General features: G+C 46.7%; 1 protein-coding gene across 1 annotated transcript; it reads right to left on the reverse strand.

The window, feature by feature from the left end:
• Positions 1-1,322: 1,322 nt before the first annotated feature.
• Positions 1,323-14,455, reverse strand: LOC311134809 (annexin A2-A-like; the record flags this gene model as incomplete). Its single annotated transcript, XM_084168591.1, has 12 exons — positions 14,387-14,455; positions 13,186-13,243; positions 12,886-12,979; positions 11,973-12,067; positions 11,641-11,754; positions 11,306-11,396; positions 10,823-10,902; positions 9,456-9,515; positions 9,092-9,185; positions 3,895-3,990; positions 3,522-3,580; positions 1,323-1,466 (listed from the first exon to the last, which is right to left on the reverse strand). Exons 2-12 carry the CDS (start codon positions 13,231-13,233, stop codon positions 1,323-1,325), a joined length of 975 nt encoding a protein of 324 aa, XP_084024717.1. The 5' UTR covers positions 13,234-13,243; positions 14,387-14,455.
• Between the last annotated feature and the right edge of the window lie 10,493 nt (positions 14,456-24,948).

Raw genomic sequence — 24,948 nt, forward strand, 5'->3', positions numbered from 1 at the left:
GGTCTATGTTAGTGTGGGGAGGTGCTAGGGTGTAGTGGTATTGATGTGGTCTGTGTTAGTGTGGGGAGGTGCTAGGGTGTAGTGGTATTGATGTGGTCTGTGTTAGTGTGGGGAGGTGCTAGGGTGTAGTGGTATTGATGTGGTCTATGTTAGTGTGGGGAGGTGCTAGGGTGCAGTGGTATTGATGTGGTCTATGTTAGTGTGGGGAGGTGCTAGGGTGTAGTGGTATTGATGTGGTCTATGTTAGTGTGGGGAGGTGCTAGGGTGCAGTGGTATTGATGTGGTCTATGTTAGTGTGGGGAGGTGCTAGGGTGTAGTGGTATTGATGTGGTCTATGTTAGTGTGGGGAGGTGCTAGGGTGTAGTGGTATTGATGTGGTCTGTGTTAGTGTGGGGAGGTGCTAGGGTGTAGTGGTATTGATGTGGTCTGTGTTAGTGTGGGGAGGTGCTAGGGTGTAGTGGTATTGATGTGGTCTATGTTAGTGTGGGGAGGTGCTAGGGTGCAGTGGTATTGATGTGGTCTATGTTAGTGTGGGGAGGTGCTAGGGTGTAGTGGTATTGATGTGGTCTGTGTTAGTGTGGGGAGGTGCTAGGGTGTAGTGGTATTGATGTGGTCTATGTTAGTGTGGGGAGGTGCTAGGGTGCAGTGGTATTGATGTGGTCTATGTTAGTGTGGGGAGGTGCTAGGGTGTAGTGGTATTGATGTGGTCTGTGTTAGTGTGGGGAGGTGCTAGGGTGCAGTGGTATTGATGTGGTCTGTGTTAGTGTGGGGAGGTGCTAGGGTGCAGTGGTATTGATGTGGTCTATGTTAGTGTGGGGAGGTGCTAGGGTGTAGTGGTATTGATGTGGTCTATGTTAGTGTGGGGAGGTGCTAGGGTGCAGTGGTATTGATGTGGTCTATGTTAGTGTGGGGAGGTGCTAGGGTGCAGTGGTATTGATGTGGTGTATGTTAGTGTGGGGAGGTGCTAGGGTGTAGTGGTATTGATGTGGTGTATGTTAGTGTGGGGAGGTGCTAGGGTGTAGTGGTATTGATGTGGTCTATGTTAGTGTGGGGAGGTGCTAGGGTGCAGTGGTATTGATGTGGTCTATGTTAGTGTGGGGAGGTGCTAGGGTGCAGTGGTATTGATGTGGTGTATGTTAGTGTGGGGAGGTGCTAGGGTGTAGTGGTATTGATGTGGTGTATGTTAGTGTGGGGAGGTGCTAGGGTGTAGTGGTATTGATGTGGTCTGTGTTAGTGTGGAGAGGTGCTAGGGTGTAGTGGTATTGATGTGGTCTGTGTTAGTGTGGAGAGGTGCTAGGGTGTAGTGGTATTGATGTGGTGTATTAGTGTAGTGTAGTACTCACAGTGATGGTCTGGAACAGAGACTTGCCGGTCTGACTCTTGAACTCTGTTCTGATCTTCATGAGGTCGACTTCACAGCGAGACACCATGATCCTCGTCACCACCTTCTCCTTCGCACTTTTACCCTGCAGATTATAAATATACAGATTATTATCAACCTGCAGATTATAAATATACACTACCAGTCAAAAGTTTTAGAACACCTACTCATTCAAGGGTTTTTCTTTATTTTTACTATTTTCTACATTGTAGAATAATAGTGAAGACATCAACACTATGAAATAACACATATGGAATCATGTAGTAACCAAAAAAGTGTTAAACAAATCAAAATATATTTTATATTTGAAATTCTTCAAATAGCCACCCTTTCCCTTGATGACAGCTTTGCACACGCTTGGCATTCTCTCAACCAGCTTCATGAGGTAGTCACCTGGAATGCTTTTCAGTTAACTGGTCTGCCTTGTTAAAAGTTAATTTGTGGTATTCCTTTCCTTCTTAATACATGGGGGGGGGGGGGGGGGGGGGGTATGCAGAAGATAGTCCTATATGGTAAAAGACTCAGAAATTGCAGCCCAAATAAATGCTTCACAGAGTTCAAGTAACAGACACATATCAACATCAACTGTTCAGAGGAGACTGTGAATCAGGCATTCATGGTCAAATTGCTGCAAAGAAGCCACTACTAAAGGACACCAATAATAAGAAGAGACTTGTTTGGGCCAAGAAACACGAGCAATGGACGTTAGACCGGTGGATATTTGTACTTTGTCCAAATTGGAGATTTTTGGTTCCAACCGCAGTGTCTTTGTGAGACGCGGTGTGGGTGAACGGATGATCTCCGCATGTATATTTCCCACTGTAAAGCATGGAGGAGGAGGTGTTATGGTATGGGGGTGCTTTGCTGGTGACACTGTCTGTGATTTATTTAGAATTCAAGACACAGCATTCTGCAGCAATGCGCCATCCCATCTGGTTTGGGCTTAGTGGGACTATCATTTGTTTTTCAACAGGACAATGACCCAACACACCTCCAGGCTGTGTAAGGGCTATTTTACCAAGAAGGAGAGTGTTGGAGTGCTGCATCAGATGACCTGGCCTCCACAATCCCCTAACCTCAACCCAATTCAGATGGTTTGGGATGAGTCGGACCGCAGAGTGAAGGAAAAGCAGCCAACAAATGCTCAGCATATGTGGGAACTCCTTCAAGACTGTTGGAAAAGCATTCCAGGTGAAGCTGGTTGAGAGAATGTCAAGAGTGTGCAAAGCTGTCACCAAGGCAAAGGGTGACTATTTGAAGAATCTCAAATATAAAATATATTTTGATTTGTTTAACAATTATTTGTTTACTACATGATTCCATATGTGTTGTTTCATAGTTTTGATGTCTTCACTATTATTCTACAATGTAGAAAATAAAAGGAAAACCCTTGAATGAGTAGGTGGTGTAAAACCTTTGACCGGTAGTGTACATCATATTATCACCCTGCAGATTATAAATAGACATTAAATGATCACCTTGCAGATTCTAAATATACATCATATTAACACCACCTTCTCCATAGCCCCTTTACTCTGGACAGGAGAGACACACAGTATGTAGGCTAGCAGTAGGAGTAGCAGCTAGCAGTAGGAGTAGCAGTAGGAGTAGCAGCTAGCAGTAGGAGTAGCAGCTAGCAGTAGGAGTAGCAGCTAGCAGTAGGAATAGCAGCTAGCAGTAGGAGTAGCAGTAGGAGTAGCAGCTAGCAGTAGGAGTAGCAGCTAGCAGTAGGAGTAGCAGTAGGAGTAGCAGCTAGCAGTAGGAGTAGTAGCTAGCAGTAGGAGTAGCAGCTAGCAGTAGGAGTAGCAGTAGGAGTAGCAGCTAGCAATAGGAGTAGCAGCTAGCACTAGGAGTAGCAGCTAGCAGTAGGAGTAGCAGCTAGCAGTAGGAATAGCAGCTAGCAGTAGGAATAGCAGCTAGCAGTAGGAGTAGCAGTACTCTGCACATTAAGCAATCTGAACTTCTCAGCGCTATATGATGCAACGTGGTGTAAACTGCTGCTATCTGCTGCTGCTATCTGATGCTGCTATCTGCTGTATTCAGAGACATGTTGTACTGTTTCTACATCTGTTCCCCAAGTCCCAAATAACTAGAATAGTAAAGAACCAGGAATATATACTGTACATGTTTTATTAATTACCTTCATGGCCTCTGCGAGTCTGTTGGCAAAGTACAGCGGCTTGTTCTCAAAACACTCAACTGGGACACAGAGACAGAGGAACTGTCAGATAACCTGCTACAGTAGTTTGGCTGTTGATTTATGGAGTTATAATCTAGTTGAATCAGTAATGGTAGATTTAAAGCACATGTCAAACTCATTCCACAGAGTGCCGAGTATCTTCAGGTTCTCTCTCCACCCTTGTCCTTGATTGATGAATTGAGGTCGCGAATTAGTAAGGAACTCCCCTCACCTGGCTTTCCACGTCTTAATTGAAAGGACAAACCAAAAACCTGCAGACACTCGGTCCTCCGTGGCATAAGTTTGACACCCCTGGTTTAAAGTAATGACTTACCGAGTGTGAGGAAGGACTTCTCCAGGTCTCCCTTCACCTCCTTCCTGATGCTCTCCTGCATGTCGTATGGACTGTAGCTCTTATACCTGTCAAACACTGGAGCAGACATCACAGTCAGACTGCCATATCCCTGTCAAACACCTCGGGAGGACAGGGATCTGTTAACATCCACAGAGACAGAACACCTCGGGAGGACAGGGATCTGTTAACATCCACAGAGACAGAACACCTCGGGAGGACAGGGATCTGTTAACATCCACAGAGACAGAACACCTCGGGAGGACAGGGATCTGTTAACATCCACAGAGACAGAACACCTCGGGAGGACAGGGATCTGTTAACATCCACAGAGACAGAACACCTCGGGAGGACAGGGATCTGTTAACATCCACAGAGACAGAACACCTCGGGAGGACAGGGATCTGTTAACATCCACAGAGACAGAACACCTCGGGAGGACAGGGATCTGTTAACATCCACAGAGACAGAACACCTCGGGAGGACAGGGATCTGTTAACATCCACAGAGACAGAACACCTCGGGAGGACAGGGATCTGTTAACATCCACAGAGACAGAACACCTCGGGAGGACAGGGATCTGTTAACATCCACAGAGACAGAACACCTCGGGAGGACAGGGATCTGTTAACATCCACAGAGACAGAACACCTCGGGAGGACAGGGATCTGTTAACATCCACAGAGACAGAACACCTCGGGAGGACAGGGATCTGTTAACATCCACAGAGACAGAACACCTCGGGAGGACAGGGATCTGTTAACATCCACAGAGACAGAACACCTCGGGAGGACAGGGATCTGTTAACATCCACAGAGACAGAACACCTCGGGAGGACAGGGATCTGTTAACATCCACAGAGACAGAACACCTCGGGAGGACAGGGATCTGTTAACATCCACAGAGACAGAACACCTCGGGAGGACAGGGATCTGTTAACATCCACAGAGACAGAACACCTCGGGAGGACAGGGATCTGTTAACATCCACAGAGACAGAACACCTCGGGAGGACAGGGATCTGTTAACATCCACAGAGACAGAACACCTCGGGAGGACAGGGATCTGTTAACATCCACAGAGACAGAACACCTCGGGAGGACAGGGATCTGTTAACATCCACAGAGACAGAACACCTCGGGAGGACAGGGATCTGTTAACATCCACAGAGACAGAACACCTCGGGAGGACAGGGATCTGTTAACATCCACAGAGACAGAACACCTCGGGAGGACAGGGATCTGTTAACATCCACAGAGACAGAACACCTCGGGAGGACAGGGATCTGTTAACATCCACAGAGACAGAACATGCTCATACTGATGCTATGTACTATTCATATGAGTTCGGTTCATGTAGCTGGTATATGCTTATAGTCTCTGTTAGTCAGTCTGCCAGGTATGTACCTTTCTGCCGGTGTTAGTCAGTCTGTCAGGTATGTACCTTTCTGCCGGTGTTAGTCAGTCTGCCAGGTATGTACCTTTCTGCCGGTGTTAGTCAGTCTGCCAGGTATGTACCTTTCTGCCGGTGTTAGTCAGTCTGCCAGGTATGTACCTTTCTGCCGGTGTTAGTCAGTCTGTCAGGTATGTACCTTTCTGCCGGTGTTAGTCAGTCTGCCAGGTATGTACCTTTCTGCCGGTGTTAGTCAGTCTGTCAGGTATTTACCTTTCTGCCGGTGTTAGTCAGTCTGTCAGGTATGTACCTTTCTGCCGGTGTTAGTCAGTCTGCCAGGTATGTACCTTTCTGCCGGTGTTAGTCAGTCTGCCAGGTATGTACCTTTCTGCCGGTGTTAGTCAGTCTGTCAGGTATGTACCTTTCTGCCGGTGTTAGTCAGTCTGCCAGGTATGTACCTTTCTGCCGGTGTTAGTCAGTCTGCCAGGTATGTACCTTTCTGCCGGTGTTAGTCAGTCTGCCAGGTATTTACCTTTCTGCCGGTGTTAGTCAGTCTGTCAGGTATGTACCTTTCTGCCGGTGTTAGTCAGTCTGTCAGGTATTTACCTTTCTGCAGGTGTTAGTCAGTCTGCCAGGTATGTACCTTTCTGCCGGTGTTAGTCAGTCTGTCAGGTATGTACCTTTCTGCCGGTGTTAGTCAGTCTGCCAGGTATGTACCTTTCTGCCGGTGTTAGTCAGTCTGCCAGGTATGTACCTTTCTGCCGGTGTTAGTCAGTCTGTCAGGTATGTACCTTTCTGCCGGTGTTAGTCAGTCTGTCAGGTATGTACCTTTCTGCCGGTGTTAGTCAGTCTGTCAGGTATGTACCTTTCTGCCGGTGTTAGTCAGTCTGTCAGGTATTTACCTTTCTGCCGGTGTTAGTCAGTCTGTCAGGTATTTACCTTTCTGCCGGTGTTAGTCAGTCTGTCAGGTATTTACCTTTCTGCCGGTGTTAGTCAGTCTGCCAGGTATGTACCTTTCTGCCGGTGTTAGTCAGTCTGCCAGGTATGTACCTTTCTGCAGGTGTTAGTCAGTCTGCCAGGTATGTACCTTTCTGCCGGTGTTAGTCAGTCTGCCAGGTATGTACCTTTCTGCCGGTGTTAGTCAGTCTGTCAGGTATTTACCTTTCTGCCGGTGTTAGTCAGTCTGTCAGGTATTTACCTTTCTGCCGGTGTTAGTCAGTCTGCCAGGTATGTACCTTTCTGCCGGTGTTAGTCAGTCTGCCAGGTATTTACCTTTCTGCAGGTGTTAGTCAGTCTGTCAGGTATGTACCTTTCTGCCGGTGTTAGTCAGTCTGCCAGGTATGTACCTTTCTGCAGGTGTTAGTCAGTCTGTCAGGTATGTACCTTTCTGCCGGTGTTAGTCAGTCTGCCAGGTATGTACCTTTCTGCCGGTGTTAGTCAGTCTGCCAGGTATGTACCTTTCTGCCGGTGTTAGTCAGTCTGCCAGGTATGTACCTTTCTGCCGGTGTTAGTCAGTCTGCCAGGTATGTACCTTTCTGCCGGTGTTAGTCAGTCTGTCAGGTATGTACCTTTCTGCCGGTGTTAGTCAGTCTGTCAGGTATTTACCTTTCTGCAGGTGTTAGTCAGTCTGCCAGGTATGTACCTTTCTGCCGGTGTTAGTCAGTCTGTCAGGTATTTACCTTTCTGCAGGTGTTAGTCAGTCTGCCAGGTATGTACCTTTCTGCCGGTGTTAGTCAGTCTGTCAGGTATTTACCTTTCTGCCGGTGTTAGTCAGTCTGCCAGGTATGTACCTTTCTGCCGGTGTTAGTCAGTCTGTCAGGTATTTACCTTTCTGCCGGTGTTAGTCAGTCTGCCAGGTATGTACCTTTCTGCAGGTGTTAGTCAGTCTGCCAGGTATGTACCTTTCTGCCGGTGTTAGTCAGTCTGTCAGGTATTTACCTTTCTGCAGGTGTTAGTCAGTCTGTCAGGTATGTACCTTTCTGCCGGTGTTAGTCAGTCTGCCAGGTATGTACCTTTCTGCCGGTGTTAGTCAGTCTGTCAGGTATGTACCTTTCTGCCGGTGTTAGTCAGTCTGCCAGGTATGTACCTTTCTGCCGGTGTTAGTCAGTCTGCCAGGTATGTACCTTTCTGCAGGTGTTAGTCAGTCTGCCAGGTATGTACCTTTCTGCCGGTGTTAGTCAGTCTGTCAGGTATGTACCTTTCTGCCGGTGTTAGTCAGTCTGCCAGGTATGTACCTTTCTGCCGGTGTTAGTCAGTCTGCCAGGTATGTACCTTTCTGCCGGTGTTAGTCAGTCTGTCAGGTATTTACCTTTCTGCCGGTGTTAGTCAGTCTGCCAGGTATGTACCTTTCTGCAGGTGTTAGTCAGTCTGCCAGGTATGTACCTTTCTGCCGGTGTTAGTCAGTCTGCCAGGTATGTACCTTTCTGCCGGTGTTAGTCAGTCTGCCAGGTATGTACCTTTCTGCCGGTGTTAGTCAGTCTGTCAGGTATTTACCTTTCTGCCGGTGTTAGTCAGTCTGCCAGGTATGTACCTTTCTGCCGGTGTTAGTCAGTCTGCCAGGTATGTACCTTTCTGCAGGTGTTAGTCAGTCTGTCAGGTATGTACCTTTCTGCCGGTGTTAGTCAGTCTGCCAGGTATGTACCTTTCTGCCGGTGTTAGTCAGTCTGCCAGGTATGTACCTTTCTGCCGGTGTTAGTCAGTCTGTCAGGTATGTACCTTTCTGCCGGTGTTAGTCAGTCTGCCAGGTATGTACCTTTCTGCCGGTGTTAGTCAGTCTGTCAGGTATTTACCTTTCTGCCGGTGTTAGTCAGTCTGCCAGGTATGTACCTTTCTGCCGGTGTTAGTCAGTCTGCCAGGTATGTACCTTTCTGCCGGTGTTAGTCAGTCTGTCAGGTATGTACCTTTCTGCCGGTGTTAGTCAGTCTGCCAGGTATGTACCTTTCTGCCGGTGTTAGTCAGTCTGCCAGGTATGTACCTTTCTGCCGGTGTTAGTCAGTCTGTCAGGTATGTACCTTTCTGCAGGTGTTAGTCAGTCTGCCAGGTATGTACCTTTCTGCAGGTGTTAGTCAGTCTGTCAGGTATTTACCTTTCTGCCGGTGTTAGTCAGTCTGCCAGGTATGTACCTTTCTGCCGGTGTTAGTCAGTCTGCCAGGTATGTACCTTTCTGCCGGTGTTAGTTAGTCTGTCAGGTATTTACCTTTCTGCCGGTGTTAGTCAGTCTGCCAGGTATGTACCTTTCTGCCGGTGTTAGTCAGTCTGTCAGGTATTTACCTTTCTGCCGGTGTTAGTCAGTCTGCCAGGTATGTACCTTTCTGCCGGTGTTAGTCAGTCTGCCAGGTATGTACCTTTCTGCCGGTGTTAGTCAGTCTGCCAGGTATGTACCTTTCTGCCGGTGTTAGTCAGTCTGCCAGGTATGTACCTTTCTGCAGGTGTTAGTCTGTCTGCCAGGTATGTACCTTTCTGCCGGTGTTAGTCAGTCTGTCAGGTATGTACCTTTCTGCCGGTGTTAGTCAGTCTGCCAGGTATGTACCTTTCTGCCGGTGTTAGTCAGTCTGCCAGGTATGTACCTTTCTGCAGGTGTTAGTCTGTCTGCCAGGTATGTACCTTTCTGCCGGTGTTAGTCAGTCTGCCAGGTATGTACCTTTCTGCCGGTGTTAGTCAGTCTGTCAGGTATGTACCTTTCTGCAGGTGTTAGTCAGTCTGCCAGGTATGTACCTTTCTGCCGGTGTTAGTCAGTCTGCCAGGTATTTACCTTTCTGCCGGTGTTAGTCAGTCTGCCAGGTATGTACCTTTCTGCAGGTGGGGAACACTCCTCTCTGACATGATGGAGATCCAGGTGGCCACATCCGTTCCTTTCCTCTTCACTCCAGCATCATACAGGGCCTGGGAAGAACACATATCTATTAGATGGCCGTACTAATAACCTTAAACATACGAGGCCTGGAGAGATAACATACATACCATTATATATACAGTATGTAAATGGACTTACACCAATAAACATACAGGGCCTGTGCGGTATCATACTAGACACCATTATGTAAAACTTCTATTGTAGTGAACCTTTACTCAACTCAAACAGCTGGGCTTATTCATTTATAGATGTTTAGATATGGTTGATGTAGCCATAGTGACAGAGATATTGGTTCTTACTCTGGCATCTTCATCTATCTTCTCATAGTCCACCACACTGGAGGGTTCTGCCCTCTTGGCCTGGCAACAGATCAGAATACAACAGGATCAATGAAATACAGCGTGTAACTGTATCAAATCAATTACAGACAAGTTACTGTTAGCTGTCGTACCTGGACCAGGGTTAGTTAGGGTCATACCTGGACCGGGGTTAGTTAGGGTCATACCTGGACCGGGGTTAGTTAGGGTCATACCTGGACCGGGGTTAGTTAGGGTCATACCTGGACCGGGGTTAGTTAGGGTCATACCTGGACCGGGGTTAGTTAGGGTCATACCTGGACCGGGGTTAGTTAGGGTCATACCTGGACCGGGGTTAGTTAGGGTCATACCTGGACCGGGGTTAGTTAGGGTCATACCTGGACCGGGGTTAGTTAGGGTCATACCTGGACCGGGGTTAGTTAGGGTCATACCTGGACCGGGGTTAGTTAGGGTCATACCTGGACCGGGGTTAGTTAGGGTCATACCTGGACCGGGGTTAGTTAGGGTCATACCTGGACCGGGGTTAGTTAGGGTCATACCTGGACCGGGGTTAGTTAGGGTCGTACCTCCACCGGGGTTAGTTAGGGTCGTACCTCCACCGGGGTTAGTTAGGGTCATACCTGGACCAGGGTTAGTTAGGGTCATACCTGGACCGGGGTTAGTTAGGGTCATACCTGGACCGGGGTTAGTTAGGGTCATACCTGGACCGGGGTTAGTTAGGGTCATACCTGGACCGGGGTTAGTTAGGGTCATACCTGGACCGGGGTTAGTTAGGGTCATACCTGGACCGGGGTTAGTTAGGGTCATACCTGGACCGGGGTTAGTTAGGGTCATACCTGGACCGGGGTTAGTTAGGGTCATACCTGGACCAGGGTTAGTTAGGGTCATACCTGGACCGGGGTTAGTTAGGGTCATACCTGGACCGGGGTTAGTTAGGGTCATACCTGGACCGGGGTTAGTTAGGGTCATACCTGGACCGGGGTTAGTTAGGGTCATACCTGGACCGGGGTTAGTTAGGGTCATACCTGGACCGGGGTTAGTTAGGGTCATACCTGGACCGGGGTTAGTTAGGGTCATACCTGGACCAGGGTTAGTTAGGGTCATACCTGGACCGGGGTTAGTTAGGGTCGTACCTGGACCGGGGTTAGTTAGGGTCGTACCTGGACCAGGGTTAGTTAGGGTCATACCTGGACCAGGGTTAGTTAGGGTCGTACCTGGACCGGGGTTAGTTAGGGTCGTACCTGGACCGGGGTTAGTTAGGGTCATACCTGGACCGGGGTTAGTTAGGGTCATACCTGGACCGGGGTTAGTTAGGGTCATACCTGGACCGGGGTTAGTTAGGGTCGTACCTGGACCAGAGCCAGCAGCAGCTTGGCGAAGTCTCCTGAGGTGTCTCCAGCCACATCCTTCTCCAGATCCTTCTTGAACACTGAGGAGATCGATACATTTACATCATTTAGCAGACGCTCTTATCCAGAGCCACTTACAAATAGGTGCATTCACCTTATAGCCAGTGGGATAACCACTTTACAATGTTTTTTTTTTTTTGGGGGGGGGGGGGCGGGGGGGTGGGGGGGGTGGAAGGATTGATTAGATATATCAGATACATTCGTATTACAAAGGACAACATGATACATTCAGCTACATCATCATTCTCCCACAAGCCTAAAACTCGGTGTTGTCTAAAGATGTAACGTGGTACTAGGTAAGATAGTCCTGCTGATGGTGGTTGGACCTCCTGCTGATGGTGGTTGGACCTCCTGCTGATGGCAGCTTTCAGACATAGAAATATAACATCATATATTATAACTGTAGGGTGGGTTCAGACTCACGTTCCTTGTAGACCGTCTTAATCTCAGCCAATTCTGAGGAGCTGCGAGAACAGACAATCTCTATCAGCACCTCCTCGTCCGTTCCTAGACCCTGAAGATACACAGGTATGTTACATTACCAGAACATTGGACTATAAGGTCAGGATTATATTACAATGTCTGTTTTATCTCCAGTGGCCATTATCCCACCCAACTGCAGTGTGGACATGCTACCAGGAGAGGGCAGTACATACCACGACACAGCTCTCAGATGATTTAAAAGGGTTAGTTACTGTGGACATGCTACCAGGAGAGGGCAGTACAGGTTTGGTTGATTGAAAGGGAGTGTCCTGTACCTTAATGGATCCTTTGATCTCGGAGGCATCATACTGAGCTGTACTCTTCATCAGACCTAAGATCACAGTCTCCAGAGACCCAGACAGAGCCCCCTTCAGGGCTGTCACCAGATCCTACAGGAGAGAAACACAGAGCATGTTAGTTAGATACAGGACATGCTACAGTTAGAACAGAAGAGACAGAACATGTGAGAGTGACAGAACAGAAGAGACAGATCCCTCACAGGTGTCATGACAGTTCACGTGACATTAGATCCTCAGTGAAGGGTCATCTGATTGGTTGAGCCAGTTGACCCTAGTTTATCTGATTGGTTGAGTCAGTTGACCTGTACCTTCTTGGCTCTCCTCTCATAAGCGAACGCGATCTCTCTCCTCTGGCTGTAGGTCCTCTTGGTCAGAACATTGATGATGGTCGCTTCATCCACTCCTGAGGTGACATCCCAGATATACATAACATCAGATCATTCAGGAATAACTGGACATTGTTCTAGATAACGAGACATTGTTCACTGAATAAAATGATATCAGTAAATCTGAATAGAAATGTTGCTTGATGATGAAGTCTTCAGTGGTTAGGCATGAAATGATAGTGAACTGGCTATCCATTATGTCACTCTGGTAACTGGGTTGAATCTTCCAGTCTGTAGGGAACTAGCTTGTCTAGATGCCACTAACTGGTGATATGAGGCTACTTTCCAGTCTGTAGGGAACTAGCTTGTCTAGATGCCACTAACTGGTGATATGAGGCTGCTGCTGCCAGTACTGAGGTGTAGGGAACTAGCTTGTCTAGATGCCACTAACTGGTGATATGAGGCTGCTGCCAGTACTGAGGCATTGCCTTGGGAACATTCCCAGTTCAGTCAGGAAGCTGACTCACAAATACCACAGACTGTTGCCACATGGATGCTTTTTTTCCCCGCCAGGGCCAAACCCAGCCTCTAACCCAGCCAGGATTAAACCCAGACTCTAACCCAGCCAGGATTAAACCCAGCCTCTAACCCAGCCAGGATTAAACCCAGCCTCTAACCCAGCCAGGATTAAACCCAGCCAGGATTAAACCCAGCCAGGATTAAACCCAGCCAGGATTAAACCCAGCCAGGATCAAACCCAGCCAGGATCAAACCCAGCCAGGATTAAACCCAGCCAGGATTAAACCCAGCCAGGATTAAACCCAGCCAGGATTAAACCCAGCTGTACAGCAGAACAAACAGACGTGTTATTCTTAATCTTATATCTCTCTCTTACCCTTCGTCTTGATAGCCGTCTCTATTCTGGCTGCATCTTTGTCTGGATCGAAGTCAGGGGCAGGAACGACAGTCGGGTATTTGGATTCACAGGACTGTAATATATAATAGTTTACATTAATATAGTTTAATATCAGGAACGACAGTTGGGTATTTGGGCTCACAGGACTGGAGATTCAGAAAACATAATTACCAGAAGATTGATGGCCACTGTTACAGTAGTAGTAGTAGGAGTACTATAGTGTAATTTTCTACTGGAGTTTAACACCAACATTGAAAGATCAATAGCAATGCTACTTACCCCCACATTAAGAGACAGTTGTCCCAGAAACTCAGATACCAGCGCCATGTTGACTGTCCTGTAGAGGGGGATGAGAAGTGTTGATTGTTTTAGAGCCTGGTTGAGAACCATGTAGTTTAATCTCCTGATCACCACACCTTCAGCGGGAGTTGGGTAACTAGGAGACGATCCAAAGGTCTTATTGGTTCTCTCAGGAGATTATTACATTCTTCTACTGACTGCAGCGTCTCTCTGAACCAATCATCTTTCTGTTGATATCTAAGGTAGCAAGCCCTCTGTCTTTTTATCAAAATGACTAACTAGCAGTAACACAGTTTATCTACTATTATTCCATAACCAATCTGGCAGACAACCAGCCTAGACACATCCTGATGAAACACTAACTAGCACAGAGAACTAACCCTAACCCCTAATACTACACCCTAACCCCTAACACTACACCCTAACCCCTAACCCCTACACCCTAACCCCTACTACTACACCCTAACCCCTACTACCACACCCTAACCCCTACTACTACACCCTAACCCCTACACCCTAACCCCTAACCCCTACTACTACACCCTAACCCCTAACCCCTACTACTACACCCTAACCCCTACTACCACACCCTAACCCCTACTACCACACCCTAACCCCTACTACCACACCCTAACCCCTACTACCACACCCTAACCCCTACTACTACACCCTAACCCCTACTACTACTACACCCTAACCCCTACTACCACACCCTAACCCCTACTACCACACCCTAACCCCTACTACCACACCCTAACCCCTACTACTACACCCTAACCCCTACTACTACACCCTAACCCCTAACCCCTACACCCTAACCCCTACTACCACACCCTAACCCATTTGGCAGACATCCAGCACAGACACACCCTGGAGCTAGCAGCAGAGAGCTCTGTCTCAGGAAGGTAGCACGGCTGAATCACTGCCTTCTCAGGACTGTTCAGACAGAGAAAAGACTACACCCTGAACGTATATATCTTCTACTGGACACGAAGATAAGATAAACTGATACAACGAATGACGACACTGTGAATCTAACTTGGGTTTAGTCCCCTACAAGCAAAACAAAAGCTCACACAGATAGTTTTTAATGGTAATGATAGAAATCCTTCCAAGAGCCAGATGAAGCCATTTGTTTGGTAAATCGATTGTAATGAACGTAAAGGAAGTGTCAGCTTACCTGAGTGTGCTGAAGCGAGCTGAGCTGTAGTGTTGTAGAATAGTCCAGTCTTTGTGGCTTGGGATGGGTGTGGTGCTTAAATAACTTAGGGAGGTTCTACATGTAGTTCTAGAACCTATAATAAAGCTCTCCCCTCAGTCTCCACCCACTGAGTCAGACCAACCACACAAAAAAAAGCATTTGTGTGGGAGATATGCATGCCTTAAAGTGGAAAAGACAACGTTTTAACTGCTTTGCAGATATGAAACAGACAATCATATCAGTCAAAAATATGAAATTACCAGTTTATGCTACAAAACCAACTTTATACAAAGTTTAAAAAAATAAGTTTTATTTCACTAAAAATTTCATGACGTACAGTAAGGCATTGTTGTCAGAACAGAAGGATGCAGTTCAATGCATGATTAATATAATTCACCAATACATTTCTTGGTAGTCCTACAGATATTGCTATCAGGTTGTAAATCACAGCTGGACCAAGGCGAGAGCGAACTGAGCGAATCCGGGAGAAAGAGAGCGCGCTTATTTGAAACGGAAAAGCGTCGCAGTAGCTATTGATAAAGAAGAACATCAAGACGAAGCAGCTGCTTTACAAGTGGGATGCACTGCTGAGCGCTACATCCCCAGGGGTTGGTGCTGATTGTACGGAGATTGTGACATTGTTAAATGGCGTCCCTTGAGAAGGCAAGAACAGGATGTATGTCAGGAGAAGTGCAGTATTATCACAAGGAGACGTATACTTGGAATACGGAGGAGGAATGGAGGGAAAAGGAGAGGCAGAGGAGGTCTAAGAGAGAGAGGGAGGAAGAGGGTGAGATTGAGTCGGTTAAAAATGGTGGGAAAAAGGGAGAAGGTTTGTTAAAGAAGAATGGTAGGAAATGTAAGCAGAGTGAGCTGAAGACAGGAGGAGAAATGGAAGAGAATGAGGGTGAAGTATTGGAGGTGGTAGGTGTGGTGAAGTGCTCGTAGCCCGAGGCTAGCACCGAGGAGTCTGTGACAGTAGGAGTGAAGGTTTTGGAAAAAGTGGACCCTTGCCTTTTGGCTGATCCCTTTGTGGTTTCAGGATGGGTGAAAACAGAGTTGGGTGCTGTGGAATCGGTGAGGGTAACCAGAAGTGGTCTGGTGATAATTCTTTGTGTTTCTGCTGGTCAGAGGGAGAAGGCGCTCAGAGTTAAACGAATGGGAGCAAGAAATGTGAATTGTTTCGCTCTCAAGAAAAGGGCGCCATTGAAAGGAGTGATTACTGCGGTAGCGGTAAATGTAAAAGTTGACAAACTGAAGGGGAAGATTCCCGGTGTTTGTGATGCTCGTCGTTTGGTGCGACGCAGACAGGCTGGCGAGAGTGGGGAAACAGAGGAGTCATTGTCTGTTCTTTTGAGTTTTGAAATTGAGTCTGCCTGATAAAGTGAAGTTAGGATATATAAGTTATCCGGTACGAGCTTATGTGCCATTACGTTGTTACAGGTGTCAACCTTATGGGCATGTGGCAGCAGTGTGTAGGAGGGAGGTTCTTAGGTGTGAGAAGTGTGCAGAAGGGCATGAGACAAAGGAATGTGCAGCATTGGGGAAAGTAGTGTGTGCTATTGTAGGGGTGGCCATGGGGCTGGGGATCAGAAATGTCCGGTGCGAGAAAGGCAGGTTGAGGTTTCCAGGGTTAGAGTAGTGAAGAGGTTGTCGTATGCGGAGGCAGTGAAGAAAGTAGAGGAAGATGGGTCAAGGGGGAGGGATCCTGAGAGGAGTGGTGTGAGTAGTAGATCTGTACCAGTACAGAGGGATAAACCAACAAGTTATATATGTTTCAGTAAGATTGGATTTTAGCCATTTATAGCAATGGTTATCAACTGTACTGCAGGGATGGAACATAAGTCACAGAAAATAGATGTTGTGGTGGCAGCTGCAGAGAGGTATTTGGATGTGCGAGACTTGACATCAGAAGAGTTACAGGGTGTGTTAAGTGGTGGTGTCCCATCCTTTCAGACTGTTAGCCCGAGGTAGGAATAAATAGATGTAAATAGTGGAGAATGGTATTTTTTATTATGTTTTGTGAGTGTAGTGTTAGATGGTAGGGTATTAGTATTATTTGTATTATTATTAATAATAATATCTTCTTTTTTATTTGTATTATATATATTTTTAAAGCAGAATATAAGGGAGTTATACTCCAGTCTACTAGGTGGCGGTAATGCAACATTTATTGGCTGCCAACCGCCGTTAAACCTCATCGAAGAAGAAGTCCCCATTCAGTTTACAAAACGTGGGTTGGCACCAATAACGTATATAAACCCTGTATTGCTGACGTTATGTATTGGCCATTGAGAGGCTTTGAAGCCACTGGTCGGCCATATTGGAGCAGTCCTCCATAGGAATGAATGGAATTCCATTTAAATTAATTGTTTCAAGGACAAAATTACATGTATTTAAGTATTTTCTTGTTGTAGTGGGGATAATCAAATCAAATCAAATCAAATTATATTGGCCACATGCACCGAATACAACAGATTAGATTTATTACAAGATGAAGGGTATACTGGGCAACTTTCATAAGGTCTGGATGCCTTATATGGAATACAGTACGACTAAAGGAGTCTGTACTGAAAACAGGCCCACGTCAGGGGAGGTACCAATTTAGGCAATCCCTAGCTGCTGGGCTGCTCAGTCCTGGCCCTGGGGGTCTGCTGGGCTGCTCAGTCCTGGCCCTGGGAGTCTGCTGGGCTGCTCAGTCCTGGCCCTGGGGGTCTGCTGGGCTGCTCAGTCCTGGCCCTGGGGGTCTGCTGGGCTGCTCAGTCCTGGCCCTGGGGGTCTGCTGGGCTGCTCAGTCCTGGCCCTGGGGGTCTGCCGTCCTGTGGGTTGTCACTCTGGCCTTGGTCTAACACTCCTGAAACCAATAATGTTTCACTAAGATCCTAAAGCTGAGTGGGGTGTGTTGGGTTGTGATGGACCCCTGGGGGGCAGGACGGGGCGACCCAGATATATTGTGTGCAAGTAAAAAGAGCTCTACAGTACTATTAGTCCGATGAGACTAATTATATGGAGGATTTGCTGTTTCTGTGTGTTAATGTACACTACCGGTCAAAAGTTTTAGAACACCTACTCATTCAAGGGTTTTTCTTTATTTTTTACTATTTTCTACATTGTAGAATAATAGTGAAGACATCAAAACTATGAAATAACACATATGGAATCATGTAGTAACCAAAAAAGTGTTAACCAAATCAAAATATATTTTATATTTGAGATTCTTCAAATAAACACCCTTTGCCTTGATGACAGCTTTGCACACTCTTGGCATTCTCTCAACCAGCTTAACCTGGAATGCTTTTCCATCAGTCTTGAAGGAGTTCCCACATATGCTGAGCACTTGTTGGCTGCTTTTCCTTCACTCTGCGGGGGATTGTGGAGGCCAGGTCATCTGATGCAGCACTCCATCACTCTCCTTCTTGGTAAAATAGCCCTTACACAGCCTGGAGGTGTGTTGGGTCATTGTCCTGTTGGAAAACAAATGATAGTCCCACTAAGCCCAAACCAGATGGGATGGTGTATGGCTGCAGAATGCTGTGGTAGCCATGCTGGTTAAGTGTGTCTTGAATTCTAAATAAATCACAGACAGTGTCACCAGAAAAGCACCCCCACACCATAACACCTCCTCCTCCATGCTTTACGGTGGGAAATACAAATGCGGAGATCATCCGTTCACCCACATCGCGTCTCACAAAGACATGGCGGTTGGAACAAAAAATCTCAAATTTGGCCTCCAGACCAAAGGACACATTTACACCGGTCTAATGTCCATTGCTCGTGTTTCTTGGCCCAAGCAAGTCTCTTCTTATTATTGGTGTCCTTTAGTAGTGATTTCTTTGCAACAATTCAACCATGAAGGCCTGATTCACGCAGTCTCCTATGAACAGTTGATATTGCGATGTGTCTGTTACTTGAACTCTGTGAAGCATTTATTTGGGCTGCAATATCTGAGTCTGGTAACTCTAATGAACTTATCCTCTGCAGCAGAGGTAACTCTGGGTCTTCCTTTCGTTTTACCTCATTTCTACCAGCATGTTAAATGTGCAACCAGAGGGAAAAAAAACTCTAGACCACCTTTACTCCACACACAGAGACGCGTCCAAAGCTCTCCCTCGCCCTCCATTTGGAAAATCTGACCATAATTCTATCCTCCTGATTCCTGCTTATAAGCAAAAACTAAAGCAGGAAGCACCAGTCACTCGGTCAATAAAAAAGTGGTCAGATGAAGCAGAGGCTAAGCTACAGGACTGTTTTGCTAGCACAGACTGGAATATGTTCCGGGATTCTTCAGATGGCATTGAGGAGTACATCACATCAGTCACTGACTTCATCAATAAGTGCATCGATGACGTCGTCCCCACAGTGACCGTACGTACATACCCCAACCAGAAGCCATGGATTACAGGCAACATCCACACTGAGCTAAAGGCTAGAGCTGCCGCTTTCAAGGAGCGTGACTCTAAACCGGACGCTTATAAGAAATCCCGCTATGCCCTCCGACGAACCATCAAACAGGCAAAGCGTCAATACAGGACTAAGATTGAATCGTACTACACCGGCTCTGACGCTCGTCGGATGTGGCAAGGCTTGAAAACTATTACAGACTACATAGGGAAGCACAGCCGCAAGCTGCCCAGTGACACGAGCCTACCAGATGAGCTAAATTACTTCTATGCTCGCTTCGAGGCAAGTAACACTGAAACATGCATGAGAGCATCAGCTGTTCCGGATGACTGTGTGATCACGCTCTCCGTAGCCGATGTGAGTAAGACTTTTAAGCAGGTCAACATTCACAAGGCCGCAGGGCCAGACGGATTACCAGGACGTGTACTCCGAGCATGCACTGACCAACTGGCAAGTGTCTTCACTGACATTTTCAACCTCTCCCTGTCTGAGTCTGTAATACCAACATGTTTCAAGCAGACCACCATAGTCCCTGTGCCCAAGAATACGAAGGTAACCTGCCTAAATGACTATCGCCCCGTAGCACTCACATCAGAAGCCATGAAGTGCTTTGAAAAGCTGGTCATGGCTCACATCAACACCATCATCCCAGAAACCCTAGACTCACTCCAATTTGCATACCGCCCCAACAGATACACAGATGATGCAATCTCTATTGCGCTCCACACTGCCCTTTCCCACCTGGACAAAAGGAACACCTATGTGAGAATGCTATTCATTGACTACAGCTCAGTGTTCAACACCATAGTGCCCTCAAAGCTCATCACTAAGCTAAGGACCCTGGGACTTAACACCTCCCTCTGCAACTGGATCCTGGACTTCCTGACGGGCCGCCCCCAGGTGGTAAGGGTAAGTAACAACACGTCCGCCACGCTGATCCTCAACACGGGGGCCCCTCAGGGGTGCGTGCTCAGTCCCCTCCTGTACTCCCTGTTCACTCATGAATGCATGGCCAGGCATGACTCCAACACCATCATTAAGTTTGCCGACGACACAACAGTGGTAGGCCTGATCACCGACAACGACGAGACAGCCTATAGGGAGGAGGTCAGAGACCTGGCCGTGTGGTGCCAGGATAACAACCTCTCCCTCAACGTGACCAAGACAAAGGAGATGATTGTGGACTACAGGAAGAAAAAGAGGACCGAGCACAATTCCTATCGGGCAAAACAGGTTGACTTAAATAATAATATGCCATTTAGCAGACGGTTTTATCCAAAGCGACTTACAGTCATGTGTGCATAAATGTTTACGTATGGGTGGTCCCGGGGATCGAACCCACTACCCTGGCGTTACAAGCGCCATGCTCTACCAATTGAGCTACAAAGGACTTCATTACAACCAGCAAATTGCATGCTATTAACCAACGGGTTACTAATGAGTGCATGCTTATTAATTTTCTCATTTGACTGTTTTGTGTACCTAGATGTCATTGAAAAATGTATCTCAGGACAATACACCAGAAGAACAGAATAGTTGGGATGGATACGGTTTAAATCCAGTCAGCATTACTGATTAGGAACACACACTATTCAATCATATGTTCAATCAAATCTGACTTAGAAATCCCTTTTTACATCAACAGTCGTCACACAGTGTAATGGGGAATACAGTAAAATGGGGAATAGAGTGTAATGGGGAATAGAGTGTAATGGGGAATAGAGTGTAATGGGGAATACAGTAAAATGGGGAATACAGTGTAATGGGGAATACAGTAAAATGGGGAATAGAGTGTAATGGGGAATACAGTAAAATGGGGAATACAGTAAAATGGGGAATAGAGTGTAATGGGGAATACAGTAAAATGGGGAATATAGTGTAATGGGGAATACAGTAAAATGGGGAATAGAGTGTAATGGGGAATACAGTAAAATGGGGAATAGAGTGTAATGGGGAATACAGTAAAATGGGGAATAGAGTAATGGGGAATACAGTAAAATGGGGAATAGAGTGTAATGGGGAATACAGTAAAATGGGGAATACAGTGTAATGGGGAATAGAGTGTAATGGGGAATAGAGTATAATGGGGAATACAGTGTAATAGGGAATACAGTAAAATGGGGAATACAGTAAAATGGGGAATACAGTGTAATGGGGAATACAGTAAAATGGGAAATAGAGTGTAATGGGAAATACAGTGTATTGGGGAATGCAGTGTATTGGGGAATACAGTGTAATGGGAAATACAGTGTATTGGGGAATGCAGTGTATTGGGGAATACAGTGTGTTGGGGAATGCAGTGATATGGGGAATACAGGGATATGGAATACAGTGTGATAGGGAATACAGTGTAATGGGGAATACAGGGACATGGAATACAGTGTAATGGGGAATAGAGTGTAATGGGGAATAGAGTGTAATGGGGAATAGAGTGTAATGGGGAATACAGTGTAATGGGGAATACAGTGTAATGGGGAATAGAGTATAATGGGGAATACAGTGTAATAGGGAATAGAGTGTAATGGGGAATAGAGTGTAATGGGGAATACAGTAAAATGGGGAATACAGTGTAATGGGGAATAGAGTGTAATGGGGAATAGAGTATAATGGGGAATACAGTGTAATAGGGAATACAGTAAAATGGGGAATACAGTGTAATGGGGAATACAGTGTAATGGGGAATAGAGTATAATGGGGAATACAGTGTAATAGGGAATACAGTGTAATAGGGAATAGAGTGTAATGGGGAATAGAGTGTAATGGGGAATACAGTAAAATGGGGAATACAGTGTAATGGGGAATAGAGTGTAATGGGGAATAGAGTGTAATGGGGAATACAGTGTAATGGGGAATACAGTGTAATGGGGAATACAGTGTGATAGGGAATACAGTGTATTGGGGAATTTCCAGGTGAAATAAAGACTAGGGCTGTGACGGTGACCGTATAACCCCGCGGTGACCGTATAACAGCCACACCGGCAGTCAGGAGTCATGATGCAGTAAAATACCATGTGACGGTAGTCTCCTCTTATGCACTCTGGACATGCGTTGGTAGAACCCAACTACCTAACTACCGTCTGGTCCTAATGGCCTGGTCCTTGGTAGAACCCAACTACCTAACTACCGTCTGGTCCTAATGGCCTGGTCCTTGGTAGAACCCAACTACCTAACTACCGTCTGGTCCTAATGGCCTGGTCCTTGGTAGAACCCAACTACCTAACTACCGTCTGGTCCTAATGGCCTGGTCCTTGGTAGAACCCAACTACCATCTGGTCCTAATGGCCTGGTCCTTGGTAGAACCCAACTACCTAACTACCGTCTGGTCCTAATGGCCTGGTCCTTGGTAGAACCCAACTACCTAACTACCATCTGGTCCTAATGGCCTGGTCCTCGGTAGAACCCAACTACCTAACTACCATCTGGTCCTGATGACCTGGTCCTTGGTAGAACCCAACTACCTAACTACCATCAGGTCCTAATGGCCTGGTCCTTGGTAGAACCCAACTACCTAACTACCATCTGGTCCTGATGGCCTGGTCCTTGGTAGAACCCAACTACCTAACTACCATCTGGTCCTAATGGCCTGGTCCTTGGTAGAACCCAACTACCATCTGGTCCTGATGGCCTGGTCCTTGGTAGAACCCAACTACCTAAATACCATCTGGTCCTGATGGCCTGGTCCTTGGTAGAACCCAACTACCTAACTACCATCTGGTCCTAATGGCCTGGTCCTTGGTAGAACCCAACTACCTAACTACCATCTGGTCCTAATGGCCTGGTCCTTGGTAGAACCCAACTACCTAACTACCATCTGGTCCTGATGGCTTGGTCCTTGGTAGAACCCAACTACCTAACTACCATCTGGTCCTGATGGCCTGGTCCTTGGTAGAACCCAACTACCTAACTACCATCTGGTCCTGATGGCCTGGTCCTTGGTAGAACCCAACTACCATCTGGTCCTGATGGCCTGGTCCTTGGTAGAACCCAACTACCTAACTACCATCTGGTCCTAATGGCCTGGTCCTTGGTAGAACCCAACTACCTAACTACCGTCTGGTCCTGATGGCCTGGTCCTTGGTAGAACCCAACTACCCAACTACCATCTGGTCCTAATGACCTGGTCCTTGGTAGAACCCAACTACCATCTGGTCCTGATGGCCTGGTCCTTGGTAGAACCCAACTACCTAACTACCATCTGGTCCTAATGGCCTGGTCCTTGGTAGAACCCAACTACCTAACTACCATCTGGTCCTGATGACCTGGTCCTTGGTAGAACCCAACTACCTAACTACCATCTGGTCCTGATGGCCTGGTCCTTGGTAGAACCCAACTACCTAACTACCATCTGGTCCTGATGACCTGGTACTCAGGGCTCTATTGTCCCTCTAACCATCTGGTCCTAATGGCCTGGTCCTTGGTAGAACCCAACTACCTAACTACCGTCTGGTCCTGATGGCCTGGTCCTTGGTAGAACCCAACTACCTAACTACCATCTGGTCCTAATGACCTGGTCCTTGGTAGAACCCAACTACCATCTGGTCCTAATGGCCTGGTCCTTGGTAGAACACAACTACCATCTGGTCCTGATGGCCTGGTCCTTGGTAGAACCCAACTACCTAACTACCATCTGGTCCTAATGACCTGGTCCTTGGTAGAACCCAACTACCATCTGGTCCTGATGGCCTGGTCCTTGGTAGAACCCAACTACCTAACTACCATCTGGTCCTAATGGCCTGGTCCTTGGTAGAACCCAACTACCTAACTACCATCTGGTCCTGATGACCTGGTCCTTGGTAGAACCCAACTACCTAACTACCATCTGGTCCTGATGGCCTGGTCCTTGGTAGAACCCAACTACCTAACTACCATCTGGTCCTGATGGCCTGGTCCTTGGTAGAACCCAACTACCTAACTACCATCTGGTCCTGATGACCTGGTCCTTGGTAGAACCCAACTACCTAACTACCATCTGGTCCTGATGGCCTGGTCCTTGGTAGAACCCAACTACCTAACTACCATCTGGTCCTGATGACCTGGTCCTTGGTAGAACCCAACTACCTAACTACCATCTGGTCCTGATGGCCTGGTACTCAGGGCTCTATTGTCCCTCTAACCACTCTGACATCAATGCAAATGTGTTCGAAAATCACATCAAACACTTATCATCAAAACAGCATCGTGCTTTTAAAGCTAACCTCGCTGTGATCGATCAATTAGAAGAAAGAAGTTCAACAACAGGTTAAAACTGAGTGTAAAACACGGTTGTTGTGGATGTTGTTTCAAAGCCAAACACAACGAAATGGACAGCGCTTTCTAAGGTGATGATTAATTAAAAACACCCATATGCATTTTAGAGCTCATGCATATTCATAGGCCTGTATATGAGCACAAGCCCCCCCAAAAAAACTTAATTTAAATAATGATTGTGCCGTTATGCAATACATAGCCTACCGCATATTACGCACACAGCAGAAAAACATTTAAAAAACACAATTGGTCTAGCCTGTACTCCAAAATTAAACAAATTCTAGTAAATCACCTTTGAGTGTGGACTGTATTATTATGCATACTGGATGGACTGGTTACCTTATGTTACGCTCCACACTTCCTATCCACAAGCCTGGAAGAAAACGTATAGGCCTAGTCGATGCTGTTGGTTCATTGATTGTGTAGCCTACAATTTGAGTGAATTTGAATTTGATTTTGAATAGCCTAGTTTTCATAATTAATAGGCTGACACATTACCTTTAGCCACAGAATATCTCACCACCGTGCGTTTTCATCTCCTCCTCTCTCTCTCCTTCATTCCTTTCTCGAGCGCACCGAGAGAGGGGCTGTCAACAGTTTAATGAAATAAATATATGTTTAATTGTGAAAACATGTTACAGATTTCACTGTTTCACGAGAAATTACACTATGAAACAAAGATAAATGACATAAAGAATGATAGTAAAAAGCTTTGGAGCCCCTTCAATGAAATTTTGGGCAAAAAGGCAAACTCCGCTCCATCATTCATTGAATCAGATGGCTCATTCATCACAAAACCCACTGATATTGACAACTACATTAATAATTTTTTCATTGGCAAGATTAGCAAACTTATGCATGACATGCCAGCAACAAATGCTGACACTACACAT

This window comes from Coregonus lavaretus, assembly GCF_964263955.1.
Source record: "Coregonus lavaretus genome assembly, chromosome: 9".
Classification (NCBI taxonomy): domain Eukaryota; kingdom Metazoa; phylum Chordata; class Actinopteri; order Salmoniformes; family Salmonidae; genus Coregonus; species Coregonus lavaretus.